Genomic DNA, 26,181 nt, shown 5'->3' with positions numbered 1-26,181 from the left:
AGCAATATATCCTTGGTCTAACCCTGGTTAGAGAGCAGGGTAACTGCATTTTAAAGGAATAGGCAGCTCCTCAACAAAGGGGTGGGGAAGGATAATAGGAAGTATCTAGCCAACCAATCTTCACAAGACCTCAGTATACTGTTGAGGCAACAGCTCTCTAGCCAACAGTGCCCAAAGGGAATTATCCAGGGTCTTGACCAGCAAGCAGTCTTTTGCCTGGCTGACTGGACTGGACTTTATCACTAGACTTCACTAGTATTATTGGGCTTGCCTGCCCTGCCACTCCTCTTTTGAGATGGAACAATATGGCTGTGAACTTGAATAAAATATAGGAGCGGCAGGTAAGCCCTGCCTGCCATAATAAATCACATGATGCGGTGCACGCATACCATTTGAATGGCACTGCCCCCTCAAATAATGTATTGGGGCAGTGAAGCCCCTCTGGCCCCTAGCAGTTGGTTCCTATGGCTGTGACAATTTTAAACAGGGCTCTTTAGGTGCAAAAAATTACCAAGGTTTCTTCTATGAAATAGAACATATAAGATAAACAGATAGCCCTGAATGAACATATAAATAAGATACACTTTGTATCTTGCTTTCGTATTTCAAGTTAATTGCCTAAATCAGGAAACAGTCAACATTTAGGAGCTGCCCACACTAGCAGATCTATTGCAGTGATGTCAGAAAGAATTGTTCAAAGGGATCTTATCTTGAAAGAGGTATGAATTGTGATTTAGCAACTTGACAATCCAACACCTAGTCATGTCTAGTCTTGCAAAGATTATAAAGATTTCAGGAGCTAGAGATATGCTTTGGATTCAAATGAATCTTGAACTGGGGCAGGTTGCCTCAGAGGGATTTGGGGGTTCTCCATGTGGGATCTGCATGAGACACCCTGGGTTAAAGTAGGGATCCCATCCTAAGGACCTTATGGACTCCGTCTTTAAAAAATATATATGCTGCTTTGTGTCTGCCAAAAGTGTGATTATTTTTTTCATATAATGGGAACACCAGTGTGAGGAGAAGGAGGGAGTTCCTTTATGACTGAATTTGAGTGTAAGTGTTGCTGATTGCTTGCTTATTCTTATTACTAGGCAAGTCAATGGATCCTCTCTTTTCCTTAGCAAAATAGTTTGCTTTTAGTTCACTATATGTGTGTAGTCCTGGTGATTTTTAATTATTTTATACAAGTAATTGTAAAGTGGTTATTATTATTAAACTAGTCATTTCTTAGTGCCTCTTTCTGTATGTGTTGTGGCTGTTATCAAACACACCCCTTCATCAAACCTAAGTAATTTTGTATTGGAAGCCAAGCATAGTCTGCCTTATTTAGTACTCTTATTATTACTAGTACAGTGGTGCCTCGCAAGACGAAAAGAATCCGTTCCGTGAGTCTCTTCGTCTAGTGGTTTTTTCGTCTTGCGAAGCAAGCCCATTAGCGGATTAGCGCTATTAGCGGCTATTAGAGGCTATTAAAGGCTTAAGGGATTAGCGGATTAGCTGCTAAAAGGCTATTAGCAGCTTAGTGCCTTAGAAAAAGGGGGTGGGGAGCGGAAAAAAACCCCCAGGAATCGCAAGACATTTTTCGTCTTGTGAAGCAAGCCCATAGAGAAATTCGTCCTGCGAAGCACCTCCAAAACGGAAAACCCTTTCGTCTAGCGGGTTTTCCGTCTTGCGAGGCATTCGTCTTGCGGGGCACCACTGTATTATTAAATTCTTTCTTTCTTAGTGCCTGCCTGAGTGCTATTGTGTGCCCACAAACATTCACTGTTATAGGCAGCAAAGCATCACACCATATATATTTAACAATCATTTTCATCATGTTACTGTCGTCATCACCACAGTCCTATCCCTATTATTACCAGTATTATGTTTGGTCATCATGAGGTATGTACATCACACTGGCAGTTGCCCCCAGGGATGAGGTACATGCAAGAGGTGCTGCAACTGCAAGCAGCAGCACTGACCATTTCATTTCTCCTCCACCCAACCTAAGTGCACCTTCACTGTTGCAGGCAGAAGCAGTGAATACACAACTGAACATTTCCCCTTCTCCCTGGCTCTGAGGCTGCTGGCATGGCTAGTAGTGTAAACAAGTGCAATCCTACTACTACTATCTCACCTATTGTAGAGCATGAGGCAGCATGCAGCACTTTGCTGCTGGTAGCTCCTCTGACTGAAGCTATAGAGGAGATCAACTTATGAGATGTCAGATCGCAGGAGGCTTTGTCATTTGTGGGACACTTTAGCTGAGGGCTGCAAATTCTGGTTGTGTGTGTCTGCATGGATGTCTGAGTGTATGAGTCATATTAAAGGAATTCCGTGCACTAAGAGAAGCCAGTGCAAGGATTCCCTCTAATGCAATGGGACATCCTCCCTAATCTGCTCTAGAAGGTTGGAAGAATCCCCAGAACAGTATGGCAGTGGTGTGGTGGGGTCATTCCACTGGGCAAGCAGTCATGCTTGAACTGATGGAACGTTCTTCTTAGTCACACACGTAAGTTATATTCAACCTAGCACTATGCGTGGTGTGTTTATGAGAGAGCGAGGAATAGAGGGAAAGTGCTGTGTGAATGCATATGTGGTGAATGTATGTGTGCATGGCCTGTATGCACACACATGTGCATACACTGGCCATGACAACCATTGGCATGTGACCCTTGAGAGGTGGCTGTTTGGCAATGCCGCCCTCAGCCGAAGATGGTTAGCCACCTCTCACATAGAAGTTAAATTAAAGCAAGACATGCTACTGATATTGATAGGAAATGATTTCTAATGTAGCAAAATGTGATTTATTTATTTTTAAAAAGTAACATTGAAATAACAATTTGGAAATAACATAGTCTCCATTATGAAGCAACAACATAGACATGAATAAACAGTAATGAATAATCACATAGTCTAGGTATGAATAACCACAGGTTACAGAACTGGGAAGTACTTGCTAATCCATACTATATACAGGAAAGAGACTGGGTGTTAAAAGTGGGTGATGACCAGTTACTTCAACTGGCATCAGTGCAATGATATTATTATTTAGCTTTGCTCAGCAATGGAAACGTCTCCAATGGCCACTAGGTAACATGAAACAAACTTGGTAAGGCATAAGAAAGTGTAAGAAATGTTGTTTCAAGACAGAAGCTTACAGTAGCACTAACTCAAAAAAGGAGCAAAAAATATATCCAAAAATACCCACTACAGAGAGATTGGCCAATTGGCAAGTAGTTAATTTGGACTGTAACATGTGAACAAATATAACTTGTCCATCTGAGTCAATGTATTCATTAATAAATAGCATTCATAAAGGGTAGTGTTGGATGGGCTACGAGAGCATTTATTTTCCTTCCTTAGATACCAACAGAAAAAACCATAGTGCAGCTGATGGCAAAAGGGAAGATAACAGCATATGAATGGAAAAAAGAGAGCAAATAATGAAATTGGGTGAATGCAAAGTAGTCTATAGCTAGGAGATGATTGCACTGATGCAGCATTTTGGAAGTTACTGGAAGCATGAATGAAATTTAAAGGAAGCATTAATAAATATCATTTATTATGATATTGTTCTTAAGATACCACTAACAATACAAACAGCCATAAAAAACCCTCAAAGTGGGTACATATAAATGTCAAATGTGTAATTTAAGATTTTCCTTGCAGTTGGGATTCAGGCCTGGTTTTTGTACAGAAATACAGCAATGACTCATAACAAAAGATCTGATAAGGAGTAGTGTATTAAAATGACAGTTAGTGGGTATTAGAGGCAACTAGAAGCAAACTGGTTTAATTTAACCGACAGAAATTAAACCAATAAGCACAATCCTATGGATCCTGGGAGAGTGATTCAGGATCACAGGATTTTGCAGAACTCCCTCTCCTAGATGCCGCATAAAGGACATCTTGCTCTGAAAACAAGGGGGCCAAGGAGGGGCATGACAGAAAATTGTCCTCCTATTTCCCTGATGTGCCCCCAGAATTGGGGGGGGGGCGTGTAGTGGGAAGAAGTACATTGGTCCTGGAGCTAGCATTAGTATCTCCCCACCCTACCCTAATGGAACCAATGGGAGGGGCTTTTTTAAAAGTCATGGAAACCCACCCAGCGTGTGACCTTGTGACCTCTATATAGCTCTGGATTTGGTGCTTTCTGTGTCTCAAATTTTCCCTCCCCCAGCCACACTGGGTTGCTATGTAAATTGGAGAACAAAGGGATGGATTGAAAGATACATAAGATAAATCAGCTGGGATATTCCAAGTTTTGGACTAATGCTACAACTGACAGCTTCGTTTATAATGCTCAGCTGCAGCCTTATCTCTCCCATAAAACTTTCCATACATTCATGGGTGATAGTTGCAGTCAGGACACTTGAGAGACTTAAGAGAAGCTATGATCTTATTAAAGTGGAAGGAGGAGCAAGGATGTTAAGCCATTTTGTGTAACCTTAATAACCAGCATGCAGATTTCCTTTCTCATGTGTCCTGCTTTAGCTCAGGAATGGGAAGACAAATGTTATCCAGAGTCACAAGTTAGAATAAATGATCAAATGGGATGGGAGGATCAGACAGCATGGTATAGAAAGGTATAATTATGAAGGAAGCCCAGTGCAGCTGGCTGAGGATTGTTTCTGGATTCAACAGGAATCAGTATAGAACACTCAGCAGTTATCACTGGCTACAGTCATTGGTTTTGTTGGTTACAGTTCTATGTGAATTGTCCATAGAAGTATACATGACTTTCACAAAGATGAGCAAGCAGGCATGCAAAGGGAATAAAATGTTTTCAGCTTCAAACAGGTCATTCCGCTATGGAACCACACTCATCCCTTTTGGCCTGATGCACAACCCTTCTCAGAGAATCAAGTTATGAGCAACTGGTTTTTCTTGTTTCCAAGCAGAAGCCTGCAGAAAAATTGTTCAGGCTCCTGTAGGCTGCTGTGCCATTATGCCTGCTTTGACATCTCAGATGACCCTGCAAGGAGCTTCTTTAAATAAATAAACTTTTATCAGACAGCTTTTCACCCACCCTGAGCATTTTAGGGTACTCTGGCCAAACTGATACAAAATGACCTCTGAAGCTCTGTCACATGAGATGGTACACACAAAACTCTCGGTTATCCTCAGTTTTACCTGTTTTTAAAAAGTTGTAACCCATCCTGGGATCTGCTGGTGAAGAGTGGGTGGTGGTGGTGGTGATGATGATAGCTGCTGCTGTTGTTCACAGCAATGTAAGAACTGAATACACCACAAGGAATCTATAAGATTTGCCACTTCTGGGTGGGGTCACATTTCCTCTGAAGGAAAAGGTTTGCAGCCTGGGGCATGCTCTTATATTAATTTTTGTCACTGGAAGTGACCACAGTGGCTAAGAGTGTCATCTGCCAGCTTCAGCTGATACATCAACTACAACTGATCCCAGACTGGGATAATTTAGCTATAGTGATTCATGCATTTCATACCTCAGGACTGGATTATTGCAATGCACAATGTAAACTGCTTGGATATTTTGATGTTTAGTGGTCTAAACATTTCACTAAATAAAAAAGAAAAATATGAATTGACCATAACAGCTGAAATCTTAAGTCATTGAGTTACTGCCACATTGGCAACATTCTATTTCACCTCACATGTGGACTCTTCCACCTCAGGTTTTCACTTAAATGAAGAAACCCAAAATACACCCTTGTTCCTTCTAATACTGTATAGATCTTAAAACTTAAGGATCCCATTGCCTGAGCTAGAAAGCCACTTCCGAACCTGAGCAGGAGGTGGGGTTGCAGGCTTCACGCCCACCCCACGTGAGCGGGGGCTGGTTTTCGGCCCCCGTGAGAGCAAGGGAATCCTGGCCGCGTTGTTCCCCCAGCCAGCCAATCGGGTGGCTGGAGGGGCGGGGCCTGCCCTATTTAGGGTCGGCGCGGCCAGGGCTCGCCCTCTCTTGCCGGCTAGCCCCCACGTTTTCCCACCCTCCCTCCCTTTAGGTAGGTTTCTGACTTTGCTATGGACTTCGGTCTGTCGCTGCAAGGGGCATGGTAGGAATTTTTCCCAATTGGCAATTTGCAGCCTTTTGGTTTTTCGCCTACCTCGTAGCAACTCGTCACAACTCAGTGGCATTGGCGGTTAGGCATTGGTAAGAAGGGGTTTAGAGGTTGTGGGGGGGGGGAGAGAGGAACGCCATCACCTCCCCCCAGTGAACGAAGGGTGGTCCAATAAAGGACTCCGGGGGCGTGGCCCTGTTCGAAGCCTATGGAGGTGTGGGCCTAAGGCACGCCCCCGAGCAGTGACCCAGGGGAGCTCCTAGTTGACGTGCCTGAGCAGGAGACTCCCCCTCTATGGTGTTAACCCTTCCCATGTCTCCAGCAAATGGGCTGGAGCCGGATAGTCGATAGGACCAATGCCTAAGCCAATGCCTCTCATTCCTGAATTCAATAAAGTTGTGGCCTAATTCTCCCATTTAACCTTAAATTCTGGTGTCTGGTGTCTTCATTTATCCTTGGTGGGGGGCGGGAACTTGCCATGCAATAGCTAACGAACAACCTACAGGAGACCTCTGTGACACTTCATATTGTCATGTGGTAATTATGCAGAAAAGGAAATGACTCTGTGGGTGTAATTTTAGGGCTCAAGTGAGTTTTTCTTTTCCTGCTTTAACGAGTGTGTGTCTTGCCATGTACATCAAAGGCTAATTGTGTTGAAATATTGTGCTCTCATAACAGAGCTTAAGTTGGAGTGCTGGCAGCAAGGCCATTGGAAAACAAGAGGAAAATCAGCATGCTTAGGGGAACTCTGGGTTTTCAGAAATACAAAGACTCTTAAAAAATAACAACACTACAGTAGTATAATTCCCTTAGGGGTTCAGTAGTCATGAAATGCAGCACAACAGTTGGAAAAGGAAAATGGAATAGGGAGAAGTGGAATATCCTGCTTGGAAGGGATGGGCAGCTTGAACTCTGAACAGGAACTCTCATTTTAGGCTGGGTAATGCACTGCAACCATTTGTTGCAGGTTCCACTTGTACTCTTGCAATATGCTATAATACTGTTATAAAAATAAGAATTAACACCAGATGCTCTGCATTCCACATTAATCAACTGGAATTTATCTCTTATCAAGCTAATACAAGATTTTAGTAAGTGTTCTTATTTACAATAAGATTTATCTAAATAACTTATTTCAAGAATGACCTTTGGAGGCAAACATCAAGGGGGCATGTTTGACATTAGAGCTACTAGTGTGACTTAGTCTAGAATGCTGACCTCTTTCAGAAAGAAGTAAATAGGAGGAGCTCTGAGTTGTATTTTAAAGCTTCATCATTAAAAAAACAAAAAACTATTTGTAGCTAACGAATGGCATCTAATTCTCAAGCAAGCTGGTTTCTTGATCTCATGAGATTGAGATTGATCCCATAGCCATCCACACACAGCAAATGAATATTAAACTAGACACGTATTCCCATTACATAGCTGCCATTGGCCATTAAGAATGAAATAATATCACATTTACTGAAGCAGATACTTGTTCCTTATTGATATATAAAGGCAATTTAAAAGTCTATTGGTGATGCATTTAAAGCAGGAATGCGAAAGCTTTGTCCTCCAAATATGGACTCCCAACTCCCATAAACCCTGCTCAGCATGACCAGTGTTCAGGGCTGATGGGAACTGTAGTCTAACAACATATGGAGGGCCATAGGTTCCCCATTCACATATAAAGTAAAGCAATACATCTGAATATATGACCATTCCTAGTTTCGTAAGTATTGGAGCTGAGGCTCCAATACTTTGGCCACCTCATGAGAAGAGAAGACTCACTGGAAAAGACCCTGATGTTGGGAAAGATGGAGGGCACAAGGAGAAGAGGACGACAGAGGACGAGATGGTTAGACAGTGTTCTCGAAGCTACAAACATGAATCTGACCAAACTGCGGGTGGCAGTGGAAGACAGAAGTGCCTGGCATGATCTGGTCCATGGGGTCACGAAGAGTCGGACACGACTGAACGACTAAACAACAAAGTTTCGTAAAACAGTTCTTTCACCCCTCTCTCTGGCATCTACATATCAGTCAATCAATGTAAAGTTTGTTAAACTATGCTTAAAATTACCTGACCACTAAATTCAGACCAAATTTTTAAAATATGGCATCCCTTGCAGCATATGTATATATCCTGGCACTGGAGGTTTAGGAAATCTCTACAGAAAGAGAAAACTTTACAGAAAGCATTGCATGCTTTTATTGGGTGCACAGATATAGGCAGATAGCACTTTCAGCTAACTAAAAGATTCTAATAATTTTTGGGAGTTTCTGAGATATGCAAGACTAAATTGTTTACTCCAGGCATAGGCAAACTCGGCCCTCCAGATGTTTTGGGACTACAACTCTCATCATCCCTAGCTAACATGACCAGTGGTCAGGGATGATGGGAGTTGTAGTCCCAAAACATCTGGAGCGCCGAGTTTGCCCTATGCCTGGTTTAGCCCATTAGTTCTGTAGGAGTTATTCAAAACAGTTGTTCCTCCAGAAACAGCAGGAGTAAGTAAAAAAAAAGTCCATGTGTTGGTGATGAAACATACCTCAATCAAGAGGTATCAGTTTGCAATTTGTGGTTTTGCATAGTTGCTGTGCTGAACCTGATATTATGTATAGATCAGCAGTGCAACAAGCAGCATGAGAGTCTGAACAGTTCTTCGCATTGAGCGGTCTATGTATGCTGATTCAGTGCTTTTATCACTTGCAAAAGTATTGTCTGAAAGTAGCTAGGAAAAAGAAACCATCTAGTTTGGTTCATTTGGCTATCTGCTTTTGCCAATAATTTTAACAAGTAAAAACACACGTACCTTTTCCAGAGTCAGAGGAACAATACAGGTGCTGTTCATTCTTTGTTGTTTGACAAGCTGAAATACTAAACCAAGCTGTGTACTGGTGGGCAGCATAAGATAAATGGAGATGCCTAAAGGGAGAGAATCATAGAATCAAAGGAGTGTAGAGTTGGAAGAGACCGTGAGGATCATCTAGTCCAACCCCCTGCAATCTCATGCTCTTAATCTATCCCAACCTGGGATAACAGAGCTATCCCAGGTTGAGAAATATATATCAGTTATTCATTGAATGATATAGCATACAGGAAAGCCAGAATTTTAAAGCCAAACAGATAGGAAATATTTTGTTTGTTAGAAATAATTTGGTAAGCAATTCAGTTGTGAGATCTGAAAACTGGGTAAACTAACCTTGAAACAAAAATATACTTGGGGAGGTGGGGAATGCTTGCTGACTTCAGGTGATAAAGTTGAGTTTGAAGAGTTATCTGTGAAACATGCTGACTGCAGCATTAAATGTGGTCCCAGCCAACATGTTCATTGAGCACTCATCCTGATTTGTTTAGAGGGAAATTGGATGCTGTTTGCTATTTAATGAGAATTCATTCTGATTTGTTTGTGGGGAGGTTAGATGACATTGCGTTAAAAGCATGTGTTTCCCTATACTTTCCAGTGCATTTTCCTATCTCTTTCCTTAGTGTAACAAATCTAATCTTGTTGCCAACCTGATTGATTGAATCCTACTCAAAAATAGTGAGTCTGCAAGTGCTCTAAGATCCAAAGGATCAAGCAGTTGTATCTTCTATTTATCAAAACATACAGTGTTTCAGCAACAAATCAAACTTTGATGTCATATACCAGATCAATTGTTTTTAGTCACTCAAAAGGCAATCTAGGTGATTGTCAGGGCTGGTCACTCTTCCCTGACAGTGATTTAGAAAATGAATGGTGTACAGATGTGTTTGTTTTGTTTTTCTTATGTATTTTGTGTTCTTGTCTTATATTTTGATGTTGCAAATAGCCCTGTGATCATTGGATGAAGGGCAGTATAGAAATTTAATAAATATTTAAATCAATAAAATTACTTCTCCTTTGCATCTGTGCAATATCAATGATAGCAAAGAATGGAGAGGTGTTCAACTCTCTTTTTAACCAATAGGCTGAATTCTTACTACCTGAAGTTAGCTGCATTTGTTTCAAGCAAGCTCCATTCGTTTCAAAAATCTCACGAAGATATGGATATCAATTATATTTAAATCACATTAGTTATTCCTGTGAGGTAGATTCACAGAAAACTTAGCTTATCTTCAAATGGTTTTTTGGCACGTGTTAGCAATAGCAACAGCATATCTTATTGCCTGATGCAGATGTGTTTCAACTTAAACCACCATTCAGCAGATTATCTGCTTTCAAGGTAGCCCTGTGCAATTTCCTCTCCGTATCCTTGCACTTAATAACTTTGGCACAGAATAGGGGACCATGTCAGATTTAATCCAGGGGACTTTTATTATGAGGCATAATAATTGCTCCACAATTTGTGAAAGGAGACAACACTTTCCCCCACATGAATGAAGAAATATGAACTTGGAGACCAGCTTTCACAAGTGCTTCCAGAATGCCCTGCCTCTCCTTCCTAATCCTTGCAGAAAGGGAGTGTTATGTATGACACAAGCACTCTTTCCAATATCCCAACAGTTGATCTTGCACACCCTTTCTTCAAAGTTCGTGCCTGTCTAGTGGTGACATGATTTGCAAAGTTTTCAAGAGGTATTTTCAATAGCCAATCAAATGTCTGAAATTAATTAAGCAAATTAATTAATAATTAATCCTGTTCGCACCAAATTAAACATGTCTTGCTATGGGATGGAGTTGTGTATAGACTTGGGTCAGATCTGGATAGATCTGTCGGTTAGAACATGGTGCTGATAAATGCCAAGGTTGCAAGTTTGATCCCTGTATTGGACAGCTACTTATTCTGGCACTGTATGGGATTGGAATAGATAATCCTCAGGGTTCCTTCCAACTATTATATTTATTATATTATATTATATTATATTATAATATATTATATTATTATAATTTGTGTTCCGCCCTTCATCTGTAGATCTCAGGGTGGTTCACAGCATAAAAATACAATATAAAAGCACCACATGCATAATTAAAAACAAGATTTTTATGATCTCTCCTGCTGAAATCTGTGGGATTCAAATGTGCTCAACTCTGGCTGGGAAGGGGCAGAAGTTCCCCAGAGCATTGTATCCTGGAAAGTGATATACAAATATAGCTAATTCATGCATGGTCAGACCAGCTCTGCGTGTAGTTTTCCACCACACCTGCATTTATTACCTGAACTCGGTTGAAGCCCTCTTGGGACGTTCAGGTGGCTCTAATAAAATGTCCTAACTCTACCCTCTGCGGTTTGGATGCTTTTGGTATGTAGTTGGAGGTTCTACCATTAAATAGCCGATTTTGCCCCAGCAAAAAAAAAAGGGGGGGGTGTCGAGAGCGCGGACTTCCCCAACCGGGTGCCCGCCATGCACCATCGCGGTCGGGGGTGACGGGAACCGCCCTCCAGGAACACCTGCGGGGCGCCGGGTCTGAGGGAAGCCTCGCCCGGCTCCCTCCACTCGGCGTCGCCTCTCGACCCTGAGAGAGGCTCCTCTCTCTCCTGCCCGCTCTTCTCCTTCTCCTTCCCTCGCGCCCTTTTCCCGCCTCCCTGAAGACGAGGCCTCGCCTCCTCCTCCTCTTGTCCCGGCACGTCAAGGGAAGGAGGGCGGGAGGCAGGTAGGGGGCGCGGTTAAAAGCCGCCGGCGAAGCAACAGGGAAGAACTTTTTGACGCTCTCAGGGGGAGAGAAAGAGACCGCGAGCTGCCGCCGTTGCCGCCTGGCCCCAGAGTGAAGGAGACGCGGACGACCGCCGCCCACCGAAGCGCCGAGGGGGCAGCCCGTCGCCGGCGAAGCCCGCTTTTCCCGCCCTTTTCCAGCCCATGGTGCGCTCGGCGAGGCGCTCAGGGGCTTTGATTTCCCTCAGACGCTGACAGGTGAGAGAGACTTTGCGCGCCTGCCGCCAACCCCGGGGAGCCGGGCGACCCTCTCGAGCCGGCGCCATGCTCTTCATTAAAAATAAAAATTTAGTGGAATTCGTATGCCGCCGTTCTCCCAACGATCACAGAAGCGCTACCTACCCCTAATCCCAAACGGACTAGAGAAAGCGCCCTCTGCACATGCTCAAAAGGGGAATATTTGCTGTCGTTTTGTTGCGTGCTGGGTTTTTCGGAGGGGAAGCCGAAAGCCCGAGCCCTGGTTGGGACTTGGTAAAGCCGGGTTTAACTTGTATAGGCGGGGTGGGAAGGGAGGTGAAGAGAGAGCAAAGCAAATTCATGGCACCCATGGTTGGAGGCTGTTGGCTTCATGTAGACAAGATGGAGCTTGGTGCTACTCAGCACAAGTTATTTTATAAAGCATTTCCTCTTGTGTTAAAAAAATAATAATCCTGAAGGAGTCTGTCATAGCAAGCAAATACGAAAGAGAGTAATTAAAGAGAGGATTTGCCCTTGAAAGTTCCGGCCACAATAATTTTTAAGATGCCACAAGACTCCCCCATGCACACACTTTTGGGGTGGGTGTGTGATTTATTTTTATTTTTTAATTCTCTGAGGGTTTTGGTGAAAGAAATAATTCCCTTTCATGCATCTCCTTTCCAGATTTCCACTACATTTAGTCTTAGTGGGACTTCCTCACTGGATAGTTCCTTTAGTTGTGAAGTTTCGGGATAAAGAGAGTCATGAGTCCCATATGCCTCTTTACAAAATAAATGGGCTAGTTTGTAATCAACTTGCGCAACACGTTTGGTAAACATGGTGTTCAGGAAGATGCCTTTCTGTAGAATCTATTTCTTCAATTGCTCTTTTGCGCTTTACATTGTTTACTTCTGGTCTCTCACCAGGCTGATCAATATGGCAATTGTAGGGAAAGACAATACAACAAGTTTATGAGCAAAAATAGGTTAACAGATAATCAGATTTCTCTTTTCTTTTTTTGAAGAGGCACAAGAATGGAAATCAGTCTATGTGTATTGTTTTCTTCTATCACGTACAATGATGAGATCTTGGACAAATCATCTAATCAAAGTCATAAAACTGAGCTCTTAATGCCTCCTTCAGATATCCATTGTAAGACTAAAGTCGTTACTGTTTGGAAATTGGACTGCCTAGTCCTCAAATGGTACTTCTGTTGACCTTGCCAAGAATGCACTTACACACCTAATAGCACCTTAAGATTACTAGACTCAAAAGCCTCTAATTTACTTTTTCATCACTTCAGAAACAGATCTGGCAAGTTTTGTTGTGAATAGTTATTTCATATTTCTTTTCTACTCTTCTACCCTGCCCACTAATTTCATCTGATTCGGTGGCCACTACTTCAGTTCTGTTTGGTCCTCATAATGTAATTACCTTTTACAATGGTGTATTGCTCCCTTCGCTTCATGTAGGTGTGGTTATTCCATATTCCTATGATGATGTGATTTTGATACATTTGATAGCATGCTACATATATAACATATGTAAACTTTTGGACTTGGAAAGATATGAATTCAAATCTCTCTATAGCCCCTGCCTCATTGATCAGTTTTTGGCAGATCATTAGCTCTGATCCAGAAAAGCAGCAAAAAGCTCGAGCCTGTCTGGGTTCTTGTTTAAAATAATGCTTTGAGATTATTAGAGAAATTATATTTAGACAAATATAAATAAATCACTTCCTTCAAACATACTGACAGCTCTATCTGTTTTGGTGGTGTAATTGTGATTCCAATCCAAGTGTGGATAATATTTGGCACTCCAGATGTTGTTGAACTAAAACTCCCATCAGCCCCACCAAGCATGCTCAAAGGCTAAGGATAATAGGAACTGTAGTTCAGCAACTTCTGGAGAGCCAAATGTTCAGAAATGTTCTATTGGTGGCTCCAGCAGAATGATGCTTTTCAGCATCTTAACCCAATTTTGGTGTATGTGTGGAGTACAGTTATTGTAGATATTTATTTAATTAACTTTCTCCACTGAAGTAAAGAGCAATGGGGTGTTCTGCAAAACTTTTCTATAAATCTTAACTGGCTCCCTCTCTGCTTTTCATCCTTCCACCACCTGTTCGGATGGCTTGGCAATGTACTCATTTGCGTTTAAGAGTTCTGCATAGGGTTCTCTACAGAGTATAAAAGCTTTTGCCGTATTCTCCTGCCTAGTATCGCAAGGAGTGCACATCACATTGGGCAGTCATGGGGATTTCCTTATTCTGTTGTTAACTTGCAGCCAATTACCGTAAATGTGTAGTTCTTTTAGCTGTATATGACATACCCAAACCATCCAGCAAAATAAATAAAGGCAGAAGTAATTAAAGTTAATTTGTGACACACCTAGTCTGGTTTTGTTTTTTTACAAAAGCCTCACATGAAGATGAAACAGACTTTAGTTTGTAAAATCATTAGATTCCTTTCTGGGAGTTTCTGTCACAGGTCCAACATAACCTATGCTCCAACACATTATTGATCAGTAAATTAAAAGTGTGCGGTTTCTTGGTCACTGTGATTAATGGAAGTGATACAGATAACAAGAATAAAATAGTATCATGTTTTCTTTGTAGAAAGGCAGTTGATAGATCTTAAATACTTAAAATTTTAAGCTACAAAATGCAACTGCATCAGTAGTGTGATGTAGTAAATGGAAACAGTTATGGGTTGTTTATTGTTTTTTATTAAAGATTTCTTAGTTTACAAAAATACATGCATTGTCTGGAAATGGAAACAGTTATAGCTCTTGTCCTACTGCTTCCAGTGACCTCTGGTCAAGTAACACATTTGCCCAGATAACATATAGTTTTGCCCTGAGAGACTAGTAGCTAAGGCATTATTGTACAATTTTCCATTTGGACATCACAGAACATAGAACAATAAAGGAATTGCTAAGTTGGGTATGTCTGACTTCAGAATTAGAAAAAGAGTTCTGAGTAATTGCACGCTTTTGCACAAACACTAACATAACTTGCTCAAATTACGGTAATCTGTTACCTGCCCATCTTATAGATATTTTCCCCTGCCTAGTTCTACAAAATTTGCTGTAATGGGCAACTAGTCATTGGTTCCCATCCCGGGACACTACTTGTTAGTAGTGTCCCTGGATGGGAACCATTGCCTATTCTTACAAAAAAAATCTAACCAATTTAATCCAGGTTGAGCATTCTGATGTGGATGGGGCAATCATCCACCATACTCACAGAATACTATTAGTCACAGGTGCTATTGAAATCACTGGAATAATAACTTTTAATCTTTATTTCAGTGGGCCCTAAGTTAACATTTTGAAAAGTATCCTTTGAAAATCTTTAGAATACGAAGCAGGGAAAGACCCTAGCTCATGGCACAGCAAATGCTTTACATACATAAAGTCCCAGTTTCAATCTCTGGCAGCTCCAGGTATGGCTAGAAAAGACTTCTTTCTGAAACCCTGAAGAACTGCTGCCCATCCACCCAGACAATATTGAACTAAATGGACTTAAACGCAGCTTCCTCTGTTCCTAGCCCAATATTTTTGCCTCTCTCTTTCTTTCTTCACTTTTCCCATTCATCATGCAAAGGATAAAAATTAAAGGATGGATAAGGAACATTTACCAATATGTTTGTTGGTCCAGGGGCAAATTAAAGTGGTCAAATGTTCAAGGTATGAACCAGATCTCTTTAAAAATTTCAGGTCTGTTTATTTCCATTTACACCTTTGCCAGAATGTCTACTATATCCATGACCTGTATCTCCATGCCAGGCTGAATTTTGGCCTTCCATGACTGGAATATCAACCACTTGGCAACTACCATGGCTTCCTTTATCCAGGCAATGAATGTAAGGTTGCAGTGTCAGCCCTTAACCTCACAATTCAATAGGGTATGAATAAGTCCAGTTTCCATGGCTAAATCATATGGAGTATCTACAACTTTAGCAAAGGGAAAGACTCTGAGCCGTCTCAGAAGCCAGGTCCAATATGCTTCAAATAAGTTATTTTGTTGTGCAAGGCTAGGAAGAATTTTAAGAAACAATTTACCATTCTTTAATGTGAATTGTGACATAGCATTTAAGAACAATAAGTTACATTACATTAAATAGTGAATTATAAAATAAAATGCTCTGGGATTTAAGATGAATGGCAGGCTCTAAAAGTTTCTTAGTTTCTGAGATGCTGCATCAGAATCAAGCTTTGACAGTCTTCTTGACCATATGCTGTTGTTTTTTAATTGTGCAGTGATTTATATTTGGCAAACTGTTAAAGGTTCAAAGAGGTTGCATATAGAGATGCATGGTAGCAGCTCAGATATCCCTAAAACATACAAACCACCCACCACCATGGCACCTGAAACATAGTGGATATTTTGTTAGTATTTATAGATACAAGAATTATTGCCTTGTGATCTTTGGATGAAGGGTGGTATACAAATTTTAATAATAAAAAATAAAGCACATTAATTTCCCCAAAGAATCCTGGGATCTGCAGTTTCCCCCCTCCAAGCAACGATTCCCAGCAACATTAAAAGACTACAGTTCCCAGGTTTCTTTGGAGAAGTTATGTGTTTTAAATGTGTGGTGCTGCTCTTCCTATAGCAAGGGGCACCAAGGACAGCAAAAAAGGGCATTTCTAGAAGTAACAATATCTCACTTGGATTTGTGTTAGTAGGAGGACATGTACCTCTTCTGTAGTAGCTGAGAAACCACAATTTTCTGGAGGATGGATGTCATCTAGAATTTCTCATCTATCTGTTGTATGAATGCCATCTGTAATATCACAAATGCACTCGAGAGATTCTCCAGGTACTGAAATCCACATTGAATGACTTCTTCAATGGTAAACATTTAACAAGGAGGTTTCTTAAGTGCATGTACCTTGCACGTTTTAACTTAACCCAGAAAGTAAAATGCCGTTTTCTCTCTGCAATCTTAGTTAATAAGTAGTCCAAGGGTCTGGTGTTTCCAAATGGCTCCATTTGTGTGTGTATCCCTCACCCAGTGGGCTTCTTACAGTCTAGCCAAAATCTGTTGCAAACAGGCTATGTATTCCTCCCACCCCCATTACTGAAAACAGATAACAATCTGAATGCCATCTAACATTGTTAATCATGCATCAGGTTTCACCACCCACTATCTCACATATTACTGTTCAAAGGCATCTTAAGTTACACCTACATTCAAGGTATGTGAAAATATAATAAAAAAGTAGAATACACATAGAAAGAAAACTAGCATAGCAAGCACAATTTGTAAAATCCCATGCTGCTGATCACTAAAAAATCTATGCTTTCCCCAAAGAGACCACCTCTCCCCATCATTTGAGGCCCTCCTCCACAAGAGGTCTGGAGGGTGGAAGCACGAGAATGGGCCTTTTCTGCAGTGGCTCCCCATTTGTGGAATGTTCTCCCCAGGGAGGCTTGGCTTGCGCCTTCATTACACATCTTTATGCGCCAGATGACAATTTTTTCTCTATAACCAGGCCTTTCTCTGATTAACATTCTACAGTCTTTTAAATATTTGTGGGTGGAGGGTTATTTGTTTGTTTTTGTTTTATTATGTATAACAAAGCTAGCATATTTGCAAAGCTAACCAAGGTTATTGAATTTGGACAAGGCTGTTTGGTTTGGTCATCTCCAAACCATTCCTAAAAGAAGCCATGGTCTGGAAGTGAACAACAAACCATGGTTTCACATTGTGATTAGTTGCAAGTGAACAAACCATGCTTAGTGTCCTGTATTGCCTTTGAACATTGGAATAAACCGCACTATGGCTTAGCATTATGTGTGAATTGAGGTAGCATATTGTAATTGTGATGATTTCTAGTAGCCATCTGATACACGGAGATGAAGTCAAATTGAGAGGTAAAGACAGTCATTTGACAGACTGACAAGAGTTAATATTTTATTTGCTAGTAGCATCCAGGATTAGTATAATATATAATATAAGATACTGACTAGCGGACAATTCTAGGCCAGGAGGATTTCCTTTCTTTTTTTCTTTTTAATAATGTTTTTATTTATTTTCATGGTAAGTAAAGCAGTTCTTGGTGGTCATTTATCTGTCAGAAAGGAAACCCTTCTATTTATCTTCTGTACCATGAAAATAAATAAAAACATTATTAAAAAGAAAAAAAGAAAGGAAACCCTCCTGGCCTAGAATTGTCCACTAGTCAGTATCTTATATTGGGAGATGCGAGTGGCGCTGTGGGTTAAACCACAGAGCCTAGGGCTTACCGATCAGAAGATTGGCGGTTCGAATCCCCGCAATGGGGTGAGCTCCCATTGCTCATTCCCTGCTCCTGCCAACCTAGCAGTTTGAAAGCACGTCAGAGTGCAAGTAGATAAATAGGTACCCCTCTGGTGGGAAGGTAAACGGTGTTTCCGTGTGCTGCTCTGGTTTGCCAGAAGCGGCTTAGTCATGCTGGCCACATGACCCAGAAGCTATATGCCGGCTCCCTCAGCCAAGAAAGCGAGATGAGTGCCGCAACCTCCGAGTGAGCCACGACTGGACCTAATGGTCAGGGGTCCCTTTACCTTTATCTTATTTGGTCCTTACGTTATTGACTACCATATGAGATGGTGCTTGGAGGTTTTCTAAACAAAACTCAACCACGGTCTTCTGTAACTGCAATATGATGAACCATGTATTTATGCACTGGTGCTGTTGCTGGTTGCTGCTTTATGCAGTTCTTCCAGCCACTTTTACTGCTGAAGAGGGTACTTTTAAGATGATTATACTACAATTTAAACTGAAGCGGATTGACTTGATACTAACTCTTTGAAGAAGCCATTCAATCTTTAATGAGCAATTTTTGTATTATATGCCACCATACCATATTCTGCATTAGCTAGACAAAGGGGTATTTCCGGACAGAAGTTCAATGTGAACTGTGTGCTTGCTGCTCATGCATGCAAGAAATGGTATTCCTCACCAAAATACTGTCCCATATTATTTTCTCAGTCTGGATTTACCATTTCTACAGGTATTTTTATGGTGGTGGTGTTGCTTGGACACTGAAGAAAAACTTGCATGCCCAAGTCCACAATAGACTGTTGTGGGGAAGTGCCTCTAGAAGGCAACAGACGTCTTTCTGAGGCAGACAGATAGCTGTCTATTCAGAAGTCCCATAATTTTCAATAGGGCTTACACCCAGATAAGTGTGCATAGGATTACAACTTCAGCTAAAGACTGGGGGAGGGTGGTTCTACTGCCTTATCTAAAGCTCTGTTGGGCTCTAGCCAGCAGGGCTTTCAACTGTGTATGCACATACACATACAAGCACATTCTCTTTCCCTTTGTTTCTGGTGGGAAGGAATGGGAAAGCAGAAGTATGTCTCATTTCCCCCTTTGTTTGGTGACTTGACAAGTGTCTAGGAGGGTTTTGGATCCTTTGGATTCCTTTAGCATCTTCCAACATTACAAAACCAATGTCAGCTGAGTTGGTCGTTGGAGCTGTCAATGTAGGAGCTGATCCAGTCCTTCCTAAGAACCCTATGATGCTCTCCTAGGAAACGTTGGACCACATCCTTAGTGTTATATTGATCACATTATTTGGATTAGTTGAGTGGTCCTTATTGATGACATATCCAAGCATTTTACAAACCTTGCTCCAAAACTTTATTTTGGCTCAGACAGACATAAAGTTATTTGTTCCTAATGCATGTCGTCAGCTGGGATGCAAACCCAGCCAGCTGTATTTGGCTCATAGGATGCAGTGTAGATACCAGTGGTAGGGAACCATTTGGGCTCTGCTTTGGGCAGCAAGTTTTATTGGGCCAGCACTGAATGCAGCATATTCTTTACAGCTCTTCCTATAGTGTGGAAGCAGACCTTTGGATCTTTCTTGTCTCCCAAGTATGTATTAAGTATTGCTTAATAAAGCAATAAGACTAATAAAGAAATGAAGCACAAATCTGGGCTCAACAGAAATTCATGATATCGGTGGCCAGGTTCTAACATGATGTCTTGTAGAAATGCCACTAACTTTTGTGTTATTAAGGTGTATTTTTGAGCTTCATATACAGTGGTACCTCGGGTTAAGTACTTAATTCGTTCCGGAGGTCCATTCTTAACCTGAAACTGTCCTTAACCAGAAGCACCACTTTAGCTAACAGGGCCTCCTGCTGCTGCCGCACCGCCGGAGCACAATTTCTGTTCTCATCCTGAAGCAAAGTTCTTAACCTGAAGAACTATTTTTGGGTTAGCGGAGTCTGTAACCTGAAGCGTATGTAACCTGAAGTGTACTGATGTTTGATCAATGACTTCTGTGGTAATCATGTAGAATGTGAAGGGAAGAAGCATGTCCCACAACTTGAGGAGGTACAGTGAGGTACAGTGAACGCGTGCGCACATATATATATATATATATATATATATATATAGGTGGTCATATTTGGGTGTAGCTTCCTGTCACCTGCCCACTGTGTAGTTGGGAACAAATGCCTTTTCACACTTCATGTGTTTACTGAGCAAATGTTGGTCAAGCCCTGGTGTACCCATAGTACCATGTGATATATAAATGGATCTAAGCACAGCTCAGAACTGATACTCAGATATAACTATTTTATCCCTGTTGTAAACAAGAAATATAACATGTTTCTAAACTTGGTGCTTAGTTAATCTTCTAGATTAGCTAGAGATATTGTAAACTTTGTAAGGCAAGACAGTGCCTTCAGTTTCTTTGATCCCTTAAGTAATCCTGGTTATCTAAGATTTTGACTCTGTCTAGCAGCTTCTAACTCTAAACAGCAGTGCTGTATTATGTTCAACCAGCAGAGCAGAAAATATTTTTGGTGCTTTCTTGGGTAAAAGGGTGTGACACACAAATTTGCTTGCAAGTGGCTGAGCTTGTTTCCTGCCCAGTGCTCATAGCTTGAGTCAGGGTTATGAAAGGTTTTATCCATGACACATACATGGATCAGAATTAACTGCATCCTGCATATAATGTTACACTATCCCATCTGTAAACAAAATGTGATTTGAAACAAAAATAATCATGCAGAAATTAATTATGCAGAAATGAATGGAATAGAACATAAACCCAAGGTCTGGAGTCAACTATTTTGGACCACAAATAGAATCATAAGTTAAGCATTGGCAGCTCTCAAAAGCACTGTAAGACCTACCGCTTTGTGATGGCCTCTTTTATCCCATGGTTAAGTCAGGTAGAGAGATCGATGGAATGTTATTCTGTTGCTCACTTTCACTTGTGTTGCTTCCTCTGAACTTTTGAAATGGAACAGCCTTACAGGATGACTTAAAAATTATAAGATGGAAATCATTCATCATATCTTTTCTTTATGAAGGTTATTTCCACTAATTTGATGAATGCAGGATGAATGCCAGTTTCCTCCAGAAAAGGTTTTATCTCAATCCAAAATCAAATATATCATTCCCAGTTCAAAACATGAGTTTTTGATTGCCTTTTCTCTTTCTTCATACATAATTTTGTGTTTTTTTAAAAAAAGAAAGACTACTACTCATCCATTGAAACAAATTCTTCCTATTTTGGAAGTTGCCTTCCTAACCAGCAGAAACCTATTATGTAAAGAGTTGATCTTTATTAAGTCATAAGAAACTAGGAGTGCTTCTTACTGTGGGAGACTGAACTTACTGTGGAATGACCATGTTCCGTTCACTCTTTACAGGGCATCTTCACAACATAAGCAGTGCATCCTTCTTGAAGTTATGTTTTCCCTGTTCAGCTTCAGGTTTTCCCACTAGAGCTCAGAATTTCTAAACTTAAAAAACAAGCACTTTAATGGAATAGTTGCAGAAGGCCTCTTGTACTACTGCTTGGTTCGTTATGGCATGGATAGATTGCTCTAGACGTTTCCTTCTCTACGTTCTGTCTCTTCTCTTTACAGCCAACTATATTCTGTTGGCGCTTCCATTTCCAAATAGCATAGCTTTGATATCAGTTTCTCTCACTTCCCAGTTGCAATGGGAGGATTGTGCAGTGAAGGGAGAGGGGCATTTAACCCTTTCCACACACACAGTGGAGCTGGGGAAAGGAAGGTTGCCCAGTTGACTATAATGTGTTTGGCAGCATAATTGATAGTCCTCTTCCAGATTTAAGTAGAAGATCAATGATTGAATGTTGCTAAATTTTCCATGCCTAGGACACCTAGGACAACAATACATTTTGTATGAAATCACTCATTGTAGATAATGTATTACTTGCTTGATATATTGAATGTTAAATTTTACGTTAGTACATATAATTTATGAAATATACTCGGAGTCCTGCAGTGATTTCAAGCTCTTTATTGCAGCTTGTAAAACAGTGATTGAATTTTCCCCCAAACCTCAGGCTTTTATATACATTATTTACACAATGAGTCACATCTGATTCGCTGATTCTGCTTCCCTCCTGGAGCCTGATTGGTCTTTTCCTGCAGGCCAATCAGTTGTTGCATTCTAGGATCCTACCTGCCTATTGTTCTCGGATCCAAGCTTAGTCCGTAACAGTTTAGTATATAGTTTAGGTCAATAGTCTTCAAACTTTTCAAACCCAGGATCCATCCTCAACACAAACATGCATTTTTTTTAACTTTCTACCATGTATTTATATTGTGAAGTGCTGCTGTTGCAACCTATGTTAGAACAGGCTGTGACCTTACTCACCAATCGAAGGCCAGTAGTTTAGCTTTGAATCACTGCAGTGCACTGTTGCCAGAACGAGGCATTTCCCTTGGAGCAGGGATATGTAAAAAAGATAAATCTTTTTCTGGTGAATCTAAATTGCACAGAAAATTTAGTCCGTCCCCCCCCCCCCCCCCGATTCTTTGTGCACTGCTTCTGACTTAAAGAAAGCAGTAAGATTCCTAGAGTGATATCTGCTCAAAGTAGACCCTTTGAAATAGACATGCATTTATTTCAATGCACCATTAGTATGACTACGTAGAATATCACTCTTGACTTCTTGTCATACCTCACTAATATGTTCATTTACCTGGTTAAAAGGGCAGTTTAAGCCTCTTGATGCAGTGGTGTGTGCTTTGCTGTTGTTTTGTTCCATTGAGGGTGGAATTGGTTCTCAACAGAATATTAAGCAGATAATTCATAGCAATTTGATGTGAAGTGGGATAATGTGTGGAAATCAAGCTCTCCAGCGAGTTTAAGTATTTCCTCTCCATTCCTATTACAAATTCAATAATGCTTCTATGCCGTGCTTGGAGTACAGTGAGTCATGCTTCTTAGAGCTTTGGGGCCAAACTAGACGTAACATTAAATGCATCTTTGCATTTAATGTTCAGGTTTAAACAGCTTTGGGGGGGGGGGCGTGGGCATGTAATGATCAGGATTGCAGCAAGCCTGAAGGGGGGTTTTAACCTTTCCTCTCCTACTGTGGTTGTTTGTAGAAGTTGTTTGCAGTGGGAATAAATTTCCCTATTGGTGCCAGTTGCTGTACAAGTTCTGGCTATGCCTAGTTGGAACATGTAGCCTAGTAATGAAATGCAAAAACTGCCCGTTTTAAGAAACAGATGCAGAATATCATGAAAACCCACCATATATGCACATTAATGGGATGCTACTAACAGCACAATCCATTGTTTGTTCACTAAAAAATGTTCCGCTAAGCTCCATGGGAGTTACTCTCAAGTCAGTTTGTATAGGATAGCAGCCTCATTCATATTTTATAGCAGAACTAGTATTTATCTAAGAAGCTGAATTAGAATTATTTTCTGGGCACACATTATTTTGGAACTTTAATTTAGTAGAAGATTCATTTGCTTTTTAAATCATTCTTCAGTTAGTAAATATTTTTTCCCATGATACGTGTCGGAGCAGCTTATGTTTAATGTGTTGTATTTTATAACTCAATCCTCCTTCTTTTTTTTTACACCCTCTTCTTGTCATAATAGGTCCAAAGACTCAAACGATAACATGGACTGGGGAACGCTGCAGGGCATTTTAGGAGGTGTAAACCAACATTCTACCAGTATTGGAAAGATTTGGTTGACTGTCCTGTTCATCTTCCGTATTATGATCCTTGTTGTTGCAGCGGAGGAAGTCTGGGGTGATGAGCAAGATGATTTTGTGTGCAATACGCTGCAACCAGGATGCAAAAACGTCTGCTATGATCATTTTTTCCCCATTTCCCACATCAGACTCTGGGCCCTCCAGCTCATCTTTGTCTCCACCCCTGCCCTCTTGGTGGCAATGCATGTCGCATACAGGCGGCACGAAAGGAAAAAGAAGTTCCGAAAGGGAGATAAAAGCTGTGAATATAAGGACATAGAAGAGATAAAGAAACAGAAATTTCACATCGAAGGTCCCTTGTGGTGGACATACACTGCCAGCATCTTGTTCAGGCTGATTTTCGAAGCTTCTTTCATGTATGTGTTTTACTATATGTACCAGGGATATCACATGCCTCGGCTACTGAAATGCAGCGCCTGGCCGTGTCCCAACGTAGTGGACTGCTTTGTTTCTCGCCCCACTGAAAAGACCGTCTTTACCATTTTCATGATTTCAGTGTCCGGCATTTGCATTCTGCTGAATGTGGCCGAGCTCTCCTATTTGCTGCTGAAGGTTTGTGTCAAAAGATCCAGAAGAGCAGGGAAACCAAAAAATCACACTAACCATGAGAACAAAGAAGAAAGCAAACAAAACGAAATGAACGAGCTCATATCTGACAGCTGCCAGAACACAGTCACAGGATTTCCAAGCAGCTAAAGTGGCCACAAGCCTAACATGCGATTCATACAAAATAAATGAATAGCCACATTCATAGCTGCCTGTGATATTGGTTAGATTTAACTAAGCAATAAATTAAGTGGGGAAACATGAGTATTACAACATGTTGGAATTAGGCACGTGGTGTCTTTTTTTTAAAAGGTCAATAACAACCTAGGAATGTAAAGAGTATTGGAAATTAAAGAGATTACATCGTATTATGCATATCTGTACCAAGTCAGCTTTGATTGCATTAGAAAGTAATACTTGTTAGTAACTTCTTGCTGAGACTCATCCTAAAGCCAAAGGGAAAGGAATAGCTGCCTTCCAGACTAGATACTATTAGTATTATGAGACACTTTACTACTGTGGTAGCAGTTTTAATTGTGAGCTTGCATCTAAATTAAAGTATTTTTATATGGTCTGATATTCCATGTTCCTTGGTATTAACATGTATGAATGAGTAGCGTCTCTTTTTAATATTTTGTGGAAAGCTAGCATGACGGCCGATGTCTTCACGCTGCTGGAAGTGAATCATTTCTAAGCATATGACTACATGCTGTAAATAATTCTATGAATACTCTATTTTACATACTACCAGTTTTAAATTTATTTGTACTATAATCCATGAATGATATAGTCATATCTGAATAACAAAGACACTTTGGTTTCGTACGCTGCAGAAGATTTCAAGGAGTATTGTTTTTTTAAAATAAATAAATGAAAACCTGTAGACTGGAAATGACAGTAGTAGGGAAAGGGAGGTTAACTGGCTGAAAATAATGTGAAGAAATTTCTCTCAACCAGTATGAGCAAATTTTTAGAACAAAGTGTTTCAAATAAAGGAAAAAATATATTTAACTTGGTATGTGTTTAATATTTTGCATGCAGTTTAAAAAAAATGTTAGTAGCTAAGTAAAAAACAACAACCCCACATTCGGCTGTATTCTGGGAGATACCAAATGATAGAAAAGATTTGAAGATAAAAGTGTGGAATTCACCAAGTTTAAGGTGGGGCAGGCTTGGTACTTGCAATGGATGTGAAATTGCTTTGAATCTCCTTTAATATGCTGTAGCTTTAGTATTGTGCATTCCACAGCATTCATCTCATCTGGAAGATCTGACTGGCCTTTGCGCTAATCAGTAAGGTCCTCTAATTTATCAACAGCATTAATCAGGGGCAGCTTATCGCACGGGTAGGCTGGATCCGGCCCAATCGCCTTCTAAATCCGGCCCGTGGGCAGGCTGGGAATCAGCGTGTTTTTACATGAGTAGAATGTGTGCTTTTATTTAAAATCCATTTCTGGGTTATTTGTGGGGCATAGGAATTTGTTCATTCCCCCCCCCAAAAAAAAACATAGTCTGGCCCCCCACAAGGTCTGAGGGACCGGCCCCCTGCTGAAAAAGTTTGCTGACCCCTGATTTATCCCATTTCGCCACCTGAGAAGAAACGGGAAGATTCCAGCCCCGCTACCCTACTACCAAAGTCTCACTTATTAGGGTTGCGCAGAACTCTTGTAACATCTCGCCAGAAGCTGCTGTTGCCACATGACTGCAGGGGTGGGGGGGCACCCATGGGGGGGAACCACACACCATCCCATGAGATTCCACCACCTCAGGTGGCTACTACACTCTGCTTCATAGGTGAGCCAGCC

General features: G+C 41.0%; 1 protein-coding gene and 2 long non-coding RNA genes across 9 annotated transcripts in view; 1 reads left to right on the top strand and 2 right to left on the bottom strand.

Annotated features, from left to right (window-relative positions):
• The window catches only part of LOC310675852, a 54,376-nt gene extending 42,885 nt beyond the window's left edge, over nucleotides 1–11,491 (bottom strand). For 4 of the 6 annotated variants that reach the window (XR_014510240.1, XR_014510241.1, XR_014510242.1 and 1 more), the window contains exons 1-2: nucleotides 11,149–11,491; nucleotides 8,824–8,936 (exon numbers count right to left, since the gene is read on the bottom strand). This is a non-coding gene — a long non-coding RNA (uncharacterized lncRNA). Of the gene's footprint in view, nucleotides 1–4,460; nucleotides 5,525–8,819; nucleotides 8,937–11,148 lie in introns of those variants that run through there. The other 2 variants (XR_014510244.1, XR_014510239.1) reach the window with 2 other exon arrangements.
• LOC310675765 (gap junction beta-6 protein) lies at nucleotides 845–25,387 on the top strand. 2 transcript variants are annotated; one of them, XM_083436843.1, is made up of 2 exons: nucleotides 845–1,056; nucleotides 23,713–25,387. In XM_083436843.1, exon 2 carries the CDS (start codon nucleotides 23,735–23,737, stop codon nucleotides 24,524–24,526), a length of 792 nt encoding a protein of 263 aa, XP_083292969.1. In that variant the 5' UTR covers nucleotides 845–1,056; nucleotides 23,713–23,734; the 3' UTR covers nucleotides 24,527–25,387. The 2 variants fall into 2 exon arrangements, with proteins under 2 accessions (XP_083292969.1, XP_083292968.1); XM_083436842.1 differs by lacking the exon at nucleotides 845–1,056 and adding an exon at nucleotides 11,672–11,843.
• Nucleotides 5,669–8,438, bottom strand: LOC310675883. Its single transcript, XR_014510279.1, has 3 exons — nucleotides 7,999–8,438; nucleotides 6,500–7,732; nucleotides 5,669–5,723 (listed from the first exon to the last, which is right to left on the bottom strand). It is a non-coding gene; the product is annotated as an uncharacterized lncRNA (long non-coding RNA).
• Nucleotides 25,388–26,181: the final 794 nt, after the last annotated feature.

Source organism: Podarcis tiliguerta (genome assembly GCF_965153285.1).
Source record: "Podarcis tiliguerta genome assembly, chromosome: 4".
NCBI lineage: Eukaryota > Metazoa > Chordata > Lepidosauria > Squamata > Lacertidae > Podarcis > Podarcis tiliguerta.
This window is presented reverse-complemented; position numbering and strand designations above follow the sequence as displayed.

Bases quoted from the DNA above. Each gene is read 5' to 3' on its own strand.
- LOC310675765 (XM_083436843.1), top strand. From the start codon at position 23,735: ATGGACTGGGGAACGCTGCAGGGCATTTTAGGAGGTGTAAACCAACAT.